Genomic DNA, 13,789 nt, shown 5'->3' on the forward strand with positions numbered 1-13,789 from the left:
CCAACTCAACACATCGCAGATACTTTTGCAGGTAGCCACCATCCGTCACTTTTTAATAATCGAGTTTGATTTGTATTCTTGAGGTATTTCGTGACGTTTTGGTGTAGTGATTTTGGGATGCGACTCTTTAGTAATAATAACAATTCAGATAATCGTTAAGTTGTCAGCGCATTCTCGGTATCACCCCACTGGAAGCAGGTAATTAGTTATTGAGGCGAACTTTCAGAATTCAAATTACATTTCTGTATCCGTGTTATTTGACAATTTGTGTGTGTGTGTGTGTGTGTGTGTGTGTGTGTGTGTGTGTGTGTGTGTGTGTGTGTGTGTGTGTGTGTGTGTGTGTGTGTGTGTGTGTGTGTGTGTGTGTGTGTGTGTGTGTGTGTGTGTGTGTGTGTGCGTGCGTGCGTGCGTGCGTGTGTGTGTGTGTGTGTGTGTGTGTGTTCTCTCATTTAACTAGGCACATTGTGAACAGTGGTCCTATTGATGATCGGGATATTATCAGAAAAAGTGGAACCTTGACTGGAAAGTAAAATTCTCCCTACTGTACTCATGTTCATCAAGGTATGGACCCAACTCCTACACTTTACAACATTTGCTCTGTTTTATATTCTTTGCATCAGATTATGGTGTAGTATCCTATGTTGTGCGGTTTAATATGTAAACAGTTCATTATAGATTTCTGCCACTTGAATGAGGTACCATTGTAACTCCATTTGCTTCAGTCATTATACTCTGGGGTTTCTGCTTCGGGCTAGTCTGCTGTTGGTTCTAAGTAAGCCACAGAACAGAGAAGAAGAGTAAGGGATAGAGAGTAAAGTTTCTAGGTAATGGGATTGGCTGTTGTTTGCACTGTGAACGGATGTACCACACCTATTCCCCAAACACACAGTGACCAGCTAGTATTGCTGTAAATATATATAAGCTATATAGAGTTAATATAAAGATTGGTGCTTTAGCCTTGAAATGGTAAATACAAGCAATAGCTTTTGCTTTTATTTTGCCCAGCCCTTGCTAGGTCAATAAGCTACTAGTCCTTGTAGCTAATTGGATTTTATTTCTCATTTCTCATTTATCAAGTTCTCTCTTTAGTTTATTTCCGGTTATTACCAATATTTCTTTGTAATGTAATTTTATGGGATTTATTGCCTTTATGGAGCGCACACTGATGAGGTTTGAAGAGGAGATTGGATGAAATGTACTAGAGGGCCGCAGGTCTGAAAGAATCAAACCCTAGTCAAGCATATTGCCTACGTGATTTGTGAACCAACAGGTTGAGCATGTCTTCGTAGTAGCAGTGTTCAACAAAGTATGTTCAGTGGACTTCAATGCTGGCGATCTTTTCTGTGGTAGGTGTATAGATAAAGCCTTTAGATAATCTCTATCCTCTCCATTGTCCCCTTCAGGGTGAGAGTGGTGAGTAAGGGTCTGGATGCAGGCTGTGTGTGTGCTGGTGTGCTGTGGCCTGGTGGGGGCGCTAGCGGCGCTCCAGAAGGAGCACGTGGCCCAGCAGGCCATCAAGCTGCACCGTGGGCGTGGCGCGGCGCCCAGTAACACCTGGCTGGTGAACAGCTGCAAGCGCCTGTCCGGCCTCCTGCGGCAGAAGAAGATGGTGGTGAGGAAGTTGTCTGCGGCTGCAGACGCCGTCGGGAGAGACCTCACGCTCTCGGATCCAGAGAGGCTCTTCCAGGTGGGAACTGTAACAGGTCTCAGACTAGCTTCTGCCATCTGGAATAGGAATTAGCACAAAAAGTACGGTTCGGTTGTTTTGTAGTATCTATATTATAGTGTTTTATAGCTCATTTGTATTTTCCTGTGTTACTCAGTTGAGGTCTAATGTTAACAGTCTTTATGCAGGGATGCACCCTATGTGTTGACCATTAATAAGATGTTTATCTACCAGGGACGCCCTGCTGTTAACCGTGCATTATCCTCATATCCACCGACCGCCGGCTACAGCAGGTAGTTGCTTACCTGTGTGTTGACCTTCTCGCCAGGTGCACACTCTGGAGGTGTTCCAAAAGGAGCTGAACGAGAGTGAGAGTCTGGTCTTCCAGTCGGTCGTGAGCCTCCATCGGGCGCTGCAGGGGGACTATCGCGACGTCGTCAACATGAAGGACAGCAGCCGGCTCCGCCTCGAGGCCCTCAGAGAGGCCGCCATCAAAGTGAGCCACGCCAGGTTCCCATGGCGACCATACACACCTTGTGCATTTCTGGGGAATTTTGGAGTTTAAAGGGTCTATAGACGATGCTTTTGTTGTGTTTTTCCGTCATTAGGAGGAGCAGGAGTATGTGGAACTGTTGGCGGCCGAGAAGCACCAGCAAGAGGCGCTGAAGAGCGCTCTGGCTCAGAACAAGACCCTGTCCATGCTCGATGAGATCCTGGAGGATGTCCGCCGGGCCGCAGACCGGCTCGAAGAGGAGTTAGAGGAACACGCCTTCGATAACAACAAGCAGGTGGGAGGGCCTTAACTCACACGCCTTCGATTACAACAAGCAGGTGGGAGGGCCTTAACTCACACGCCTTCGATAACAACAAGCAGGTGGGAGGGCCTTAACTCACACGCCTTCGATAACAACAAGCAGGTGGGAGGGCCTTAACTCACACGCCTTCGATAACAATAAGCAGGTGGGAGGGGCTTAACTCACACGCCTTCGATAACAACAAGCAGGTGGGAGGGCCTTAACTCACACGCCTTCGATAACAATAAGCAGGTGGGAGGGGCTTAACTCACACGCCTTCGATAACAACAAGCAGGTGGGAGGGCCTTAACTCACACGCCTTCGATAACAATAAGCAGGTGGGAGGGGCTTAACTCACACGCCTTCGATAACAATATTCAGGTAGGAGGGGCTTATTAGAAGCTCCCTCGATGATAACAATGAGCAGGTGGGAGGAGCTTAATAGAGACTCCCTCGATGATAACAAGCAGGTGGCAGGGGCTTAAAGCACACACATTTGATAGTGACAAGCAGGTGGGAAGGGCTTAATAAAGACTCCCTCGATGATACAACTCCAACATTCCGACTATAGTGTTTGCTGTGTTCAGAGTGGAGAGGAACGCTCACAAAAAGGTTGGAAGAGACTGTCAAAAACATATGATTGAACTCCTTTCTCTAAATTACGGTCTCATTTCATTAAACACGATAAAAGTGCTATGTTGAAGATCATATAACACATCAGGTTTAAAATGGAACTGTTTTGGATTTACTGCCCGTTTTAATGAGCCCACCTACAATGCAACAAGCAGGTGTGTGGCGCTTACACAAACACGCACATCATGTAACTCACACACACTCTCCGTCTCCGTCCCACAGATGAAGGGGGTGAATGTGGAGGCGGTGCTCAGAGTGGAGGAGAATGAGGAGGACGGGAGGAAGAGGAAGAATGTGTCCCGGAGGAGGGAGGCGGAGGACGATCTGGGACTGAGCATGCTCATCGACTCCCAGAACAACCAGTACATCCTCACCAAGCCCCGGGACTCCACCATGCCCCGGTCTGACCCACACCTCATCAAGGTGAAACCCCCCTTCTTCCCATGGGGTTCTACCCCGACCAAGCCTCAACACCTTGGTGTTGGGTTTGGTTGGGTGGTTGGGTGTGTTCTTAGGGCCGTGTGTGTGTGTGTGTGTGTGTGTGATGATAATTTTTGTTTTCCCAGGACCTGTGTGTGTTCCTAGGGCCATGTGTGTGTATGTATGCTAATTATGATGATGACTATGTATTTCCAGGACCTTGTGTGTGTGGTGATGCTGTCATTCCCGTGTGGCTGGCTCTGTTCGCTGGTGGGTCTCCCTCCAATGTTCGGGTACATCATCTGTGGAGTCCTGTTGGGACCCTCCGGACTCAACACTATCAAGGTGTGTGTGTGTGCATACGTGTGCGTCCCAGTCCATGGTGCAGACGCTAGGTGAAATGTGATATAATGTATGTGTGCATGCGTGTGTGTTTAAGTCCATGGTGCAGGTGGAGACGCTAGGTGAACTGGGGGTTTTCTTCACCCTGTTCGTGGTGGGTCTTGAGTTCTCCCCGGAGCGGCTGAGAAAGGTACCTCTGATGCCAATCTTCCTGACACGTCAAGCTGTTTTCCATTACAATTTGCTTGTTATATATAATGGCTGTTACCTCCTTGTGGTGGAAATATAGGAGACAATAACGCGACAACCAAACAAATAGAAGGAATCAGAGGGGAGCTGACAATTAAAGGGTTTATTCCAAATGTTTAAACTCATAAGAAACATAACATGGGTTTATAACAAATGTGGTCATGCCAAAACAAAGAAATCAACAAAACAAGGAATGGCCCTCTTCTGTTTCTCAAAGTAAACTCAACATAAAGGCCTACCTGGCTTATCTAAAAATACATGTTAGCAAAACAATTACAGGGGTGGCATCGTCCAAAGCAACCAGTGTCTCTAGACATTGGTTTAAAGCTTTGTGTGTACAATGTAAAGGGTAGCCCCAACTTAATAATGCTCTTTACCTCCACTTGCATACCGTGTCCCGAAGGATTGCTCAAAAGCTAAGGCTAAAAGCCAAGCACAGAACAAGGAAGAAGGAGAGCGACGGTTGTCTGGCAAGGTTAAATGCCAGTTCCCAGTCTGAGGCTAGCCTGGCTCCGCCCGCCTAAGTACTTCCGCTCAATTTGAATTTCCCTTCAGTACTAGGTCTGGACTAGCCTGGCTCCGCCCGCCTAAGTACTTCCGCTCAATTTGAATTTCCCTTCAGTACTAGGTCTGGACCTGCTGTATGTAATTTGGTTTTCTGGCGCCGCTGTCATGCCAAATTTGTACCGGCTGCCAAATTTGTACCGGGCGCGTCATCCATATGTAATCCATTCCAAACCTGCATGGCAGCAGATGATCGCGTCGTCCGTTGCCGGGCAGGTTTCAAAAAACATTTGCGCTCATGTTGCCAAAGACGAAATAACATAATACAGTTAACGGATCGCTAGATAACACTTGTTTTTACTTTTATATTTGTATTGTATTTAATTGTTTAATCAAATTTAGCTAGTAAACTGAGTGTTTAAAGCGGGTTTCAAAAAACATTCGCGCTCATGTTGCCAAAGACGAAATAACATAATACAGAAAACGGATCGCTAGATAACACTTGTTTTTACTTTATATTTGTATTGTATTTAATTGTTTAATCAAATTTAGCAAGTAAACTGAGTGTTTAAATCAGGTCAAGGACGAAATAGCACGATACAGATAACGGATCGCTAGATAGAAGGTTCGCGAATGTTCGTGAACCTTTCACGTCATTCGACGCGATCGTCCGTTGCCAGGCAACGGACGACGCGATCTTCTGTTGCCAGGCAGGTTTGTAATGGATTACGTATGGATGACGTGCCCGGTACAAATTTGGCAGCCGGTACAAATTTGGCATGACACCGCCACAGCGGCGCCCAATCAGCGAACAGAGGGCGTGTCTGAGAACAATGACGATAAAGTCGTGCGCCAGTTTGAGTTGTTGTTGTAGGTCGGTAGTTGATTTACAATGTGCAATTTTTCCCTGATAAATTAAATTCGACGAACAAAACCTGCAGCTGTCGTTGACGGACATTTTCGTGCAGACGCGCAAGGTGTTTGGTTTGTGTACAACCTGTGCGTGATTCCCGGCGCATGACATACGTCACAACCAAACGTTAGCGACCAGAGTGGCACTGGGCAGATCCAATCATTTTAAACTTCAACAGACACCCGCCTTCAAGTGAGTTAAAGGCACCCAGTGCAACTTTCGAGGCTTAAAAATAAACATTCAATTTCTAGTCTTTTTTACACGTAGTAAGTTTCAATAACTCCATACCATTACATACCGACATTTAAGCAGCAAAGATGAGACGTCGTTGTGTGGTGAGAACTGATACAAAATCGATAACAACAACAATGCCGCCATTTTCTTTATTTTTTGTAACCTACAATAAATAAAGCAGGCTTCCAGTCAATGGAAAAATGGCTTCTCCCCACCGGCGATTGTTGTTGTTTACGATTTTCTATCAGTTCTCACCACACAACGACGTCTCATCTTTGCTCCTTGAATGTCGATATGTAATGGTATGGAGTTATTGAAACTTACTACGTGTAAAAAAAAGACTAGAAATTGAATGTTTATTTTTCATTGAATGTTTACATAAAGTTGCAGTGGGTGCCTTTAACGTTTGTCAATTGATTAGGTCCAGACTCTCTGTACAAATGAAATGAAATGAAGTGAAGTACGAGAGTCTGGTAGAACCAGGCTAGTCTGAGGCAACCAATTAGCAGAAATCTCAGACTAAACAGGCGAACTCCAATCACATCGTTAGGACTGGAGAGGGAGAGAAAGAAAACCAGGAGGGAAGTATTTGCTTTATGGAATTAAATAACTAAACTTAACTAACTTTACCTGGTGTGGAAACTAATGATCATCTCATCCATTAAGTTCTTAGCTGCCATTTCAGAACGTTTTTGTTTATTCTTGGTAGTATATTTTGCATGCAGACATGTGCTGTAAATCAGGGGGCAGGGTTGTGGGTTCCACTCCGTAGTTATCAGATGGATGGTGGGCGGATTGTTTCTACACGCTGAGATCCAATCACAATGTGAGCCAGACCACTTCCATACGGGATCTGGCACGTGGGATTGCAATAGCCTAGATCTGATCTAGGAGGTTACACACAGACACTTAACACGTCCTGGTGAGATGGGATCATGAAAGTGCGACCCATCTCACTGTTTGTATTACACATGTGTTCTGTGTGTGTGTGTGTGTGTGTGTGTGTGTGTGTGTGTGGTTGTGTGTAGGTGTGGAAGCCATCAGTGCAGGGTTCCTGTTGTCTCAGCCTCCTCATGGTGGGTGCTGGTCTGTTGTGGGGTCAGGTGCTGATGATCAGACCAACGCAGACCGTCTTCATCTCCAGCTGCCTGGCTCTCTCCAGCACCCCCCTTGTCTCACGCCTATTGGCTGCAGAGAAGGACGGTGGGTCTGGCCATCTGTTTGTCTCTGTAACTCTGTCTGTGTGTCCGTCTGTCCGTCCGTCTGTCCGTCTGTCTGTCCGTCTGTCCGTCTGTCCGTCTGTCCGTCTGTCCGTCTGTCCGTCTGTCCGTCTGTCCGTCTGTCCGTCTGTCTGTCTGTCTGTCTGTCTGTCCGTCTGTCCGTCTGTCTGTCTGTCTGTCTGTCTGTCTGTCTGTCGCTTCTTCTGATTCTGTACCTATCCCTCTATCATTCTATGTATCTATCTTACATCCCTTGTTATGCAGCTGTGTTATATTCATAATCAACAGGGTATGAACAGCAGTGTTCCACTGAGGTTGTATTTGTTTGTAGTATATGTGCATATGTGTTCAGGCTGCGGTGGGAGATACAAAGGGTTTCAGCTGTCCTGATGTCAGTGGAGTTCTACCGTTGTGGAGCAAGGACAGCAAACTATCAAGATGTCTTTGAGCGGCTGCTGGGGTCCCTATGTAGTGAGGGAGTAGCAAGCCTTTTGACAGCCTGGTAGGCCAATACCACCCGTGGCTTGAACTGGATTCCAGCAACCACAGTATCCAGTGCATGGAACCAACTGAGTAGTGGTGTAGTTTGAAGACCAGCCGGGTGGCTGCATTCCGGTTGAGCTGCATGTAGCACATGCAGGCAGACACAGTGATGTTGACACACTGGGGCACGGGTCTTCTAGTATGAGGGTCCAGGAAGCATAACCCTCTCTCAGACGGCAACATGAACTGCTATTAGGACAGAGTTCCTCGGGGCGCCCTGGTGCTTCGCTGGGTAGAGAGTGTGCTTCAATGTGGTGAAGACTTCTGAACGGCTGTTCTAAAAGGTGAGCGGGCTAGATAGGGCGGAGAGTGGAGGCTGTTGGCCGGTGGGAAGTGACCCAGGATAGAACCTCATCGGGGGAGAGGGGTGAAAAGGAAGTTAGAGTAGGAGATGAAGAGGAGGCTAAAGGACAGGTGGTGACAGCAGGTGGCTGGGGAAATGAGCAACATATGTTCCATCTTTTTCACAAAGTAGTTTACAAATTGGCTCAGTAGGGGTGGAAGGAGGTGGAGGAGTGGGGGTATTGAGAAGATGAGAAATAATTTTGGGGGATTGTAAAAGGAAGATTGAATCTTGGATTAGAAGAAGGAGCTTTAAGCAGCAGCGGCAAAATATAAGGAAAAAAGATTGGTGGGGACGAAGGTCATCAGGGCAATTGGATATCCGCCATTTGCAAATCCAAGCGCAGGTGGTACCACAGGTTGAAAAACAATATCCTAGGCGACGTAAAGTACAGCAGCGTTCTGCTTAGTGTACCGGTGTATATGTTTATGGTGTATGTATAAAATCAATCTATTTGTTTTAGGTGATGTGGAGTACAGCAGTGTTCTCTTGGGCATGTTGGTAATGCAGGACGTCCAGCTGGGTCTCTTCATCGCTGTCCTGCCCTCCCTCATCCAGGCCCAGAGCTCCAACACAGACAGGTTATACACATGATATACATATATACTACTGCTGACACATGTGTATATGTAAAGAACCCAAACTTATCTGGTTGTATCGTACCAAAATATGCATACACATCCTCTCTCATCCAGTATCTCATATTGGGTGTGTGTATTGTCTCATGGTGTGTGTATGTAAGTGTGCTGCTGGGAGGTCTGTGTTTGCTGTTCTTTTATTTGATGTGTGTGTGTATTTTCTTATGGTGTGTGTTTTAGAGTGCTGCCGGGAAGTGTGTGTGTGTGTGCTGCTGATGTTGGTCTTGTATTGTGTGTGTGTGTGTGTATTGTCTTAAGGTGTGTGCTGCTTGGAGGTGCGGGTGTGCTGGTCTTATATTGTGTGTGTGTGTGTGTGTATGTATTGTGTTACGTGTGTGTTTCAGTGTGCTGCTGGGAGGTGCTCGTGTGCTGGTCTTAAATGATGTGTGTGTGTGTGTGTGTATTGTGTTATGTGTGTGTTTCAGTGTGCTGCTGGGAGGTGCTCGTGTGCTGTTCTTAAATTATGCGTGTGTGTGTGTGTGTGTGTGTGTATTGTGTTATGTGTGTGTTTCAGTGTGCTGCTGGGAGGTGCTCGTGTGATGGTGTTGTTGGTGCAGGTTCTAGTGTCCCTAGCAGCGGTGCTGCTGCTCTGTCTGCTGCTGAGGTCCGTCCTCATTGGTCCGTTCTACAGGAAGCTCCACGCAGAAGGGAAGGGGAACAAAGAGATCATGGTGCTGGGGACGTGTGCCTTCGTCTTCCTCCTGCTCTCGGTCAGCTCCTAGATGCCCTCTATTGGTTATCACCTGGAATCCTGTCATCCATTCATAAAGTTTTTGGTTTTAAAAGTGGTAATATCTCTTATATGAACCTCAACTAGTAATATATGCCATGTTATCACTAAAATGGCTTAGTTTTTTTTTGTTACTTAAATAACTCAGTGATTTTATAAAAAAGGGGTAAAATCAGGCGCGTAGCTACATTAGGGCTAACGTGGGCCAGTGCCAATATGATTGACAGCTGGCCCACCCTATCAGAAGTGCCCGGCATTTACTTGAAATTCAAGGATTGAAAAAATAGCCCATATTATAATATCGTACAAAATGTTTTTTTTTGTTTCAATTAAGTATCATTTTGTTACAAATATTTACAGTAATGCTCTATTTGTAAATTTTTTGGTAAAGTCCGGGAGCTCCTCCAGGAGCTGAGCTCCGCAGGTGTCCGGGAGTACGCACCGGCAACAATGCCTTTCTCCTTCATGTCACGGTTCAATCTGGACTTTAGGGAGTCGAAGCCACAGTTACGTTCTCCAAATTCCTTCTCAACCGTGGATGCATGCATGTTGTGCCATAAATTTCCCCCGGGGATGAATATTGATCTATTTAACAATGTAGCCTATATTATTATTTGCCATCAATCGTCTGATCAGTCATGAAATCATGTGTTGCTTAATTTTGGGACAATTGCTGTACTGCCTATATCGGAATCCAAAAAATGAAATGTAAAAGATGTCTCAAAAATCCACCCTGTTGAAAAATCCTGGCTATGGCTACGCTACTGGGTAAAATCCTATGTTTTTGCCATTCTTCCCAAAACACTATGTGAACGTTCTACTCTGCTGCGAATGCTGGTGAAATATTTTCGTAAAAATGAATCAGTATGTTTGCATGTATGGCTTTAAAAACATATTTATGAATATTTCTATCAATGTAGAAATATTATATCAAAGATAAAAATACGACAGTCTTTTGGGGACAACGGCAAAGACATAGGATTTTAGTCCTTTTTTTTTTTTCTAAATCACAGTGACAAAATGGCAAAGATTACTATTTTCACGATCATATAAGACATATTGCCAAAACCAAAAATTCCCTTGTAACCCATGTTATCCTATGTCGCTCGCTGGTGTATTGCCATGCTGACAGAGTTGACCGCTGCATGTTACCTACATGACATTGTCTGGCTGTTGTGCGTTGCCTAGGTGACTGAGTTCCTGGGTGTTTCCATGGAGCTGGGCTGTTTCCTGGCGGGGGCGCTGCTTTCTTCCCTTGGTCAAATGGTCACCACTGAGGTCATGGGGTGCATTGAGCCAATCAGAGACTTCCTTGCCATCATCTTCTTTGCCTCCATCGGTGAGAGGCCATCTATGTAAAACGCGTGAGGTTGTTTACAAACCCCGACCACAGTGTTGTGGAAGATGAACACGGTGTGTGTTTTTGCGTTTGTGTGTTTGTGTAGGTCTCCATGTGTTTCCCAGCTTTGTGTTGTATGAGCTGACGGTTCTCGTGGTGTTGACACTCTCCCTCGTCATCATGAAGGTATAAACAGATTTCCCTCTATATCCCCTGTTTTCGATTAGACTCCATTATTTTGTACAGTTTTCTGCATCTGCTTTCACTGAAATCATTTAAAGCCAGTCAATATCTTTCCGTAGTATCAATGTCCCTATCCAAGTACTAAGTAATAGGTCATTTGCTTGTGATTATGAATCATTAGGCCGTCAGTTAATCTACACAGGGAGACTTGACCTGTGACCTTAAAACTTTGACATTCAATTATGCATTTATGCAAACTTTTTAATGTAAAATATAGAAATGTGTAATATAGAAAAACATTGAATTCATATCCAAAAACTGTGCATAATATATTGAATATGCCTAAAATACACAGTCCCAATGCTGCATCGCACAATACATTTGATTATGAAATCCTCTCTGGTAGTTCCTGATGGCCGTGCTGGTGCTGTCAGCCATCTTGCCTCCTTGTTCCCGCCACATCCGCTGGGTGGTGTCAGCTGGTCTGGCCCAGGTCAGCGAATTCTCCTTCGTCCTGGGAAGCCGTGCACGCCGCGCTGGCATAATCTCAAGAGAGGTCAGTAGCACAAGCCTAGCAATTCAATGAGTTATATCAGTGAGCATAGCACCGCCTTACCTGGGAGACCATGACCTAGCCCAGAAGGCTAGGCTACCTTATGTAACAACGTGTTCTTTTAGTGAACAAAGCGCTACTCAGCCAAGCAGGCCAGCCTCCATTACAACGTATTCATACATTGCTGAGTCATTAAGCATGTGTAGCGTAGCGAGTCAGTGTGTGCGATTGGCTGTTGATAGTGCTGGTGATTCTCTGGTCTACAGGTGTACTTGCTGGTGCTGAGCGTCACCACTCTCAGCCTCCTATTGGCCCCTCTCCTTTGGAGGGCCACCACGCACAGGTGGGGGATGCGGTCTCAGCGCAAAACACTCACCTGACCAAGCTCCCACAACACTCACCTGATCACACCCCCTAAATCACTCACCTGACCAGCTGATCAAGTCCCTGGAACTCTCACTTCACCACGCCCGGAGAACACTCGCCTAACCAAACCCCCATAAACCACCTGAAACCAATGAACATGGCCAAAACTCTCTCCTGGCCACATCCCCAAAACAATCACCTGGACCAAGCCTATAACACTCGCATGACGATGGCCGCAAACACTCATCTGACGATGCCCATTTTACCTAGCTAGAAGCGCTGTTGCTTCGCTGCTAGTGTTTCTGTGTAACTAGCAGTGTCGCTGCTTAATCAGTAATGTTGCTGTTTAGTCAGTAGCAAGGCTGCTTAGCCAGTAACTTAAATGTTTATCTACTACCCGGTGTTTGTTTGTCATCCTGGATAACCTTGGGGTACACATGTGATCCTGTGAGGTGTTGAAACAAACAAACCTCAGACATATTCATCTTGGTTCCGACTTCATTCATAATACTATCTGGGTGGGGGAACTGAATGCGGAATTCCGCATTCAGTTCCACCCCAGCTAGCATTTATAACCAAGATGGCCGTAAGTAAATAAGGCCCATACCTCTCCCTAGATTATGTTTAACGACTCCCAATGAACGTTTGAAATGGGATGCAAATGTTACACAAATGCAAGGCTGTTGTCTTTCAACACGGCTTCATGTTTGTGGTGCAAAATTGTCTACCTGAATTTGTTCAACACTCAGAGAACTGTCTTGCAAAAAGGGTTTTATTTATGTATTTATCTTCATAAATATGTACGTCTTGAAAATCTTCTATTTTTATTATAAAAATGCACTTTTGCCCAGTATGTCTTAGGACAGCCTCTGGTTGTGTTTATTGCTGTTCCAAACACCTGGTCCAACATCCTCTCTCTCTGTCTCTGTCTCTGTCTCTCTCTCTTTCTCTTTTTTTTTTAAATTTATATATATATATATATATATATATATATATATATATATATATATATATATATATATATATATATATATATATATATATATATATATATATATATATCTCGGTCTGTGGAGATGGCAGATACTAAAGGGCTTATCTTTGTTTACTTTAGTTTCTTTCTTATGTAGTAAGCTGTACAATTTCCAACGCTGCACAACCTACAACGTTTACAACTCACTGGACTATTTATAAGGTGGATCAATTGAGTAAATACCTCTATTTATTATAGTGTGTCCTTTGTTATTTTTCAAACTGTTCTTAAGTTATAAGTATTAAATAGTCAGGTTTGAAAATGTTGTCATGCACAAAAACACCACAATAGAAAAATGGTAGACGAAGGTGTGAATTTAACATGTTAACATGTTTTCTAGTTGCTTTGTGGTTCCTATTCTCTGGTTTGATACTCTGATTCCACTAGAGGACAGCGTTTCGCTAAAGCCTAGTCATTCATTGCTATGTTTGCCCACCATCTGAGTAAGGTCTCGCTGCAGCCTGGACATGGACATCCATCGCCCAAGTGCTGTCACGTGACGACAAGATGGCGGACGCGGTGAAACTCCTTAGCTGTGTCCCTATTCCTCTACGAATAGTCAAATCTCCTATCCTTTACTTAACCTTTGTGGAAAACCTCATAGGGTCAAGGAGAGATGAAAATGTGCCTCCTTTCAAACATAGGAAAAGACAGCGTTGTTTAAAATGAATTCGACTCCACTTTTCCTAACCGACGTCATTGCGCGACGGGGAGTATTGCTGACCTCTAGCGTTTCTATGGTAGAACTACAGTTTTCAGAAGTGGGTCTACCACAGGGGTTCTCAAAGTTTTGACAGCTGAGGGCCAATTTTGGAACCCAAAATTTGACTGAGGGCCGCCAAAGGAAAAAAAATGTAGGCTGGTAACGCCGTCAGCATCCCAGTGGTGAAAAAAAACATTGCACCGTGGACCTCTGGGAGGGAGGTCAAGTGAGGTCTAAATCACAAAACTGAGATTCATTCAGTAATGTACAGTCGGATTAAAACTAACAAATAACAGGATTGAATTGAAAGCTAGAGAGAGTCGACTTTTCTCTTTATATTGATTTATTTTTGTTTAAATTAATTTTGATATAATAAAAAAAAT

At 44.8% G+C, this 13,789-nt stretch overlaps 1 protein-coding gene and 1 long non-coding RNA gene across 2 annotated transcripts in view; one reads left to right on the forward strand and one right to left on the reverse strand.

Annotated features, from left to right (window-relative positions):
• Window positions 1-13,789, reverse strand: part of LOC132471675 (uncharacterized) — an 89,692-nt gene that overhangs the window by 72,180 nt on the left and 3,723 nt on the right. The window lies entirely within an intron of this gene.
• On the forward strand, window positions 58-12,530 carry tmco3 (transmembrane and coiled-coil domains 3). Its single transcript, XM_060070893.1, has 15 exons — window positions 58-198; window positions 458-561; window positions 1,404-1,687; window positions 1,995-2,162; window positions 2,275-2,454; window positions 3,316-3,516; window positions 3,730-3,858; window positions 3,953-4,045; window positions 6,784-6,958; window positions 8,325-8,442; window positions 9,014-9,209; window positions 10,418-10,568; window positions 10,675-10,754; window positions 11,158-11,307; window positions 11,571-12,530. Exons 3-15 carry the CDS (start codon window positions 1,430-1,432, stop codon window positions 11,682-11,684), a joined length of 2,013 nt encoding a protein of 670 aa, XP_059926876.1. The 5' UTR covers window positions 58-198; window positions 458-561; window positions 1,404-1,429; the 3' UTR covers window positions 11,685-12,530.

This window comes from Gadus macrocephalus, chromosome 14, assembly GCF_031168955.1.
Source record: "Gadus macrocephalus chromosome 14, ASM3116895v1".
Lineage (NCBI taxonomy): Eukaryota > Metazoa > Chordata > Actinopteri > Gadiformes > Gadidae > Gadus > Gadus macrocephalus.

Bases quoted from the DNA above. Each gene is read 5' to 3' on its own strand.
- tmco3 (XM_060070893.1), top strand. From the start codon at position 1,430: ATGCAGGCTGTGTGTGTGCTGGTGTGCTGTGGCCTGGTGGGGGCGCTA. The intron at 3,859-3,952 runs GTGTGTGTGTGT...TGTGTGTTTAAG, and splicing joins CCGGACTCAACACTATCAAG to TCCATGGTGCAGGTGGAGAC. The intron at 4,046-6,783 runs GTACCTCTGATG...GGTTGTGTGTAG, and splicing joins CCCCGGAGCGGCTGAGAAAG to GTGTGGAAGCCATCAGTGCA.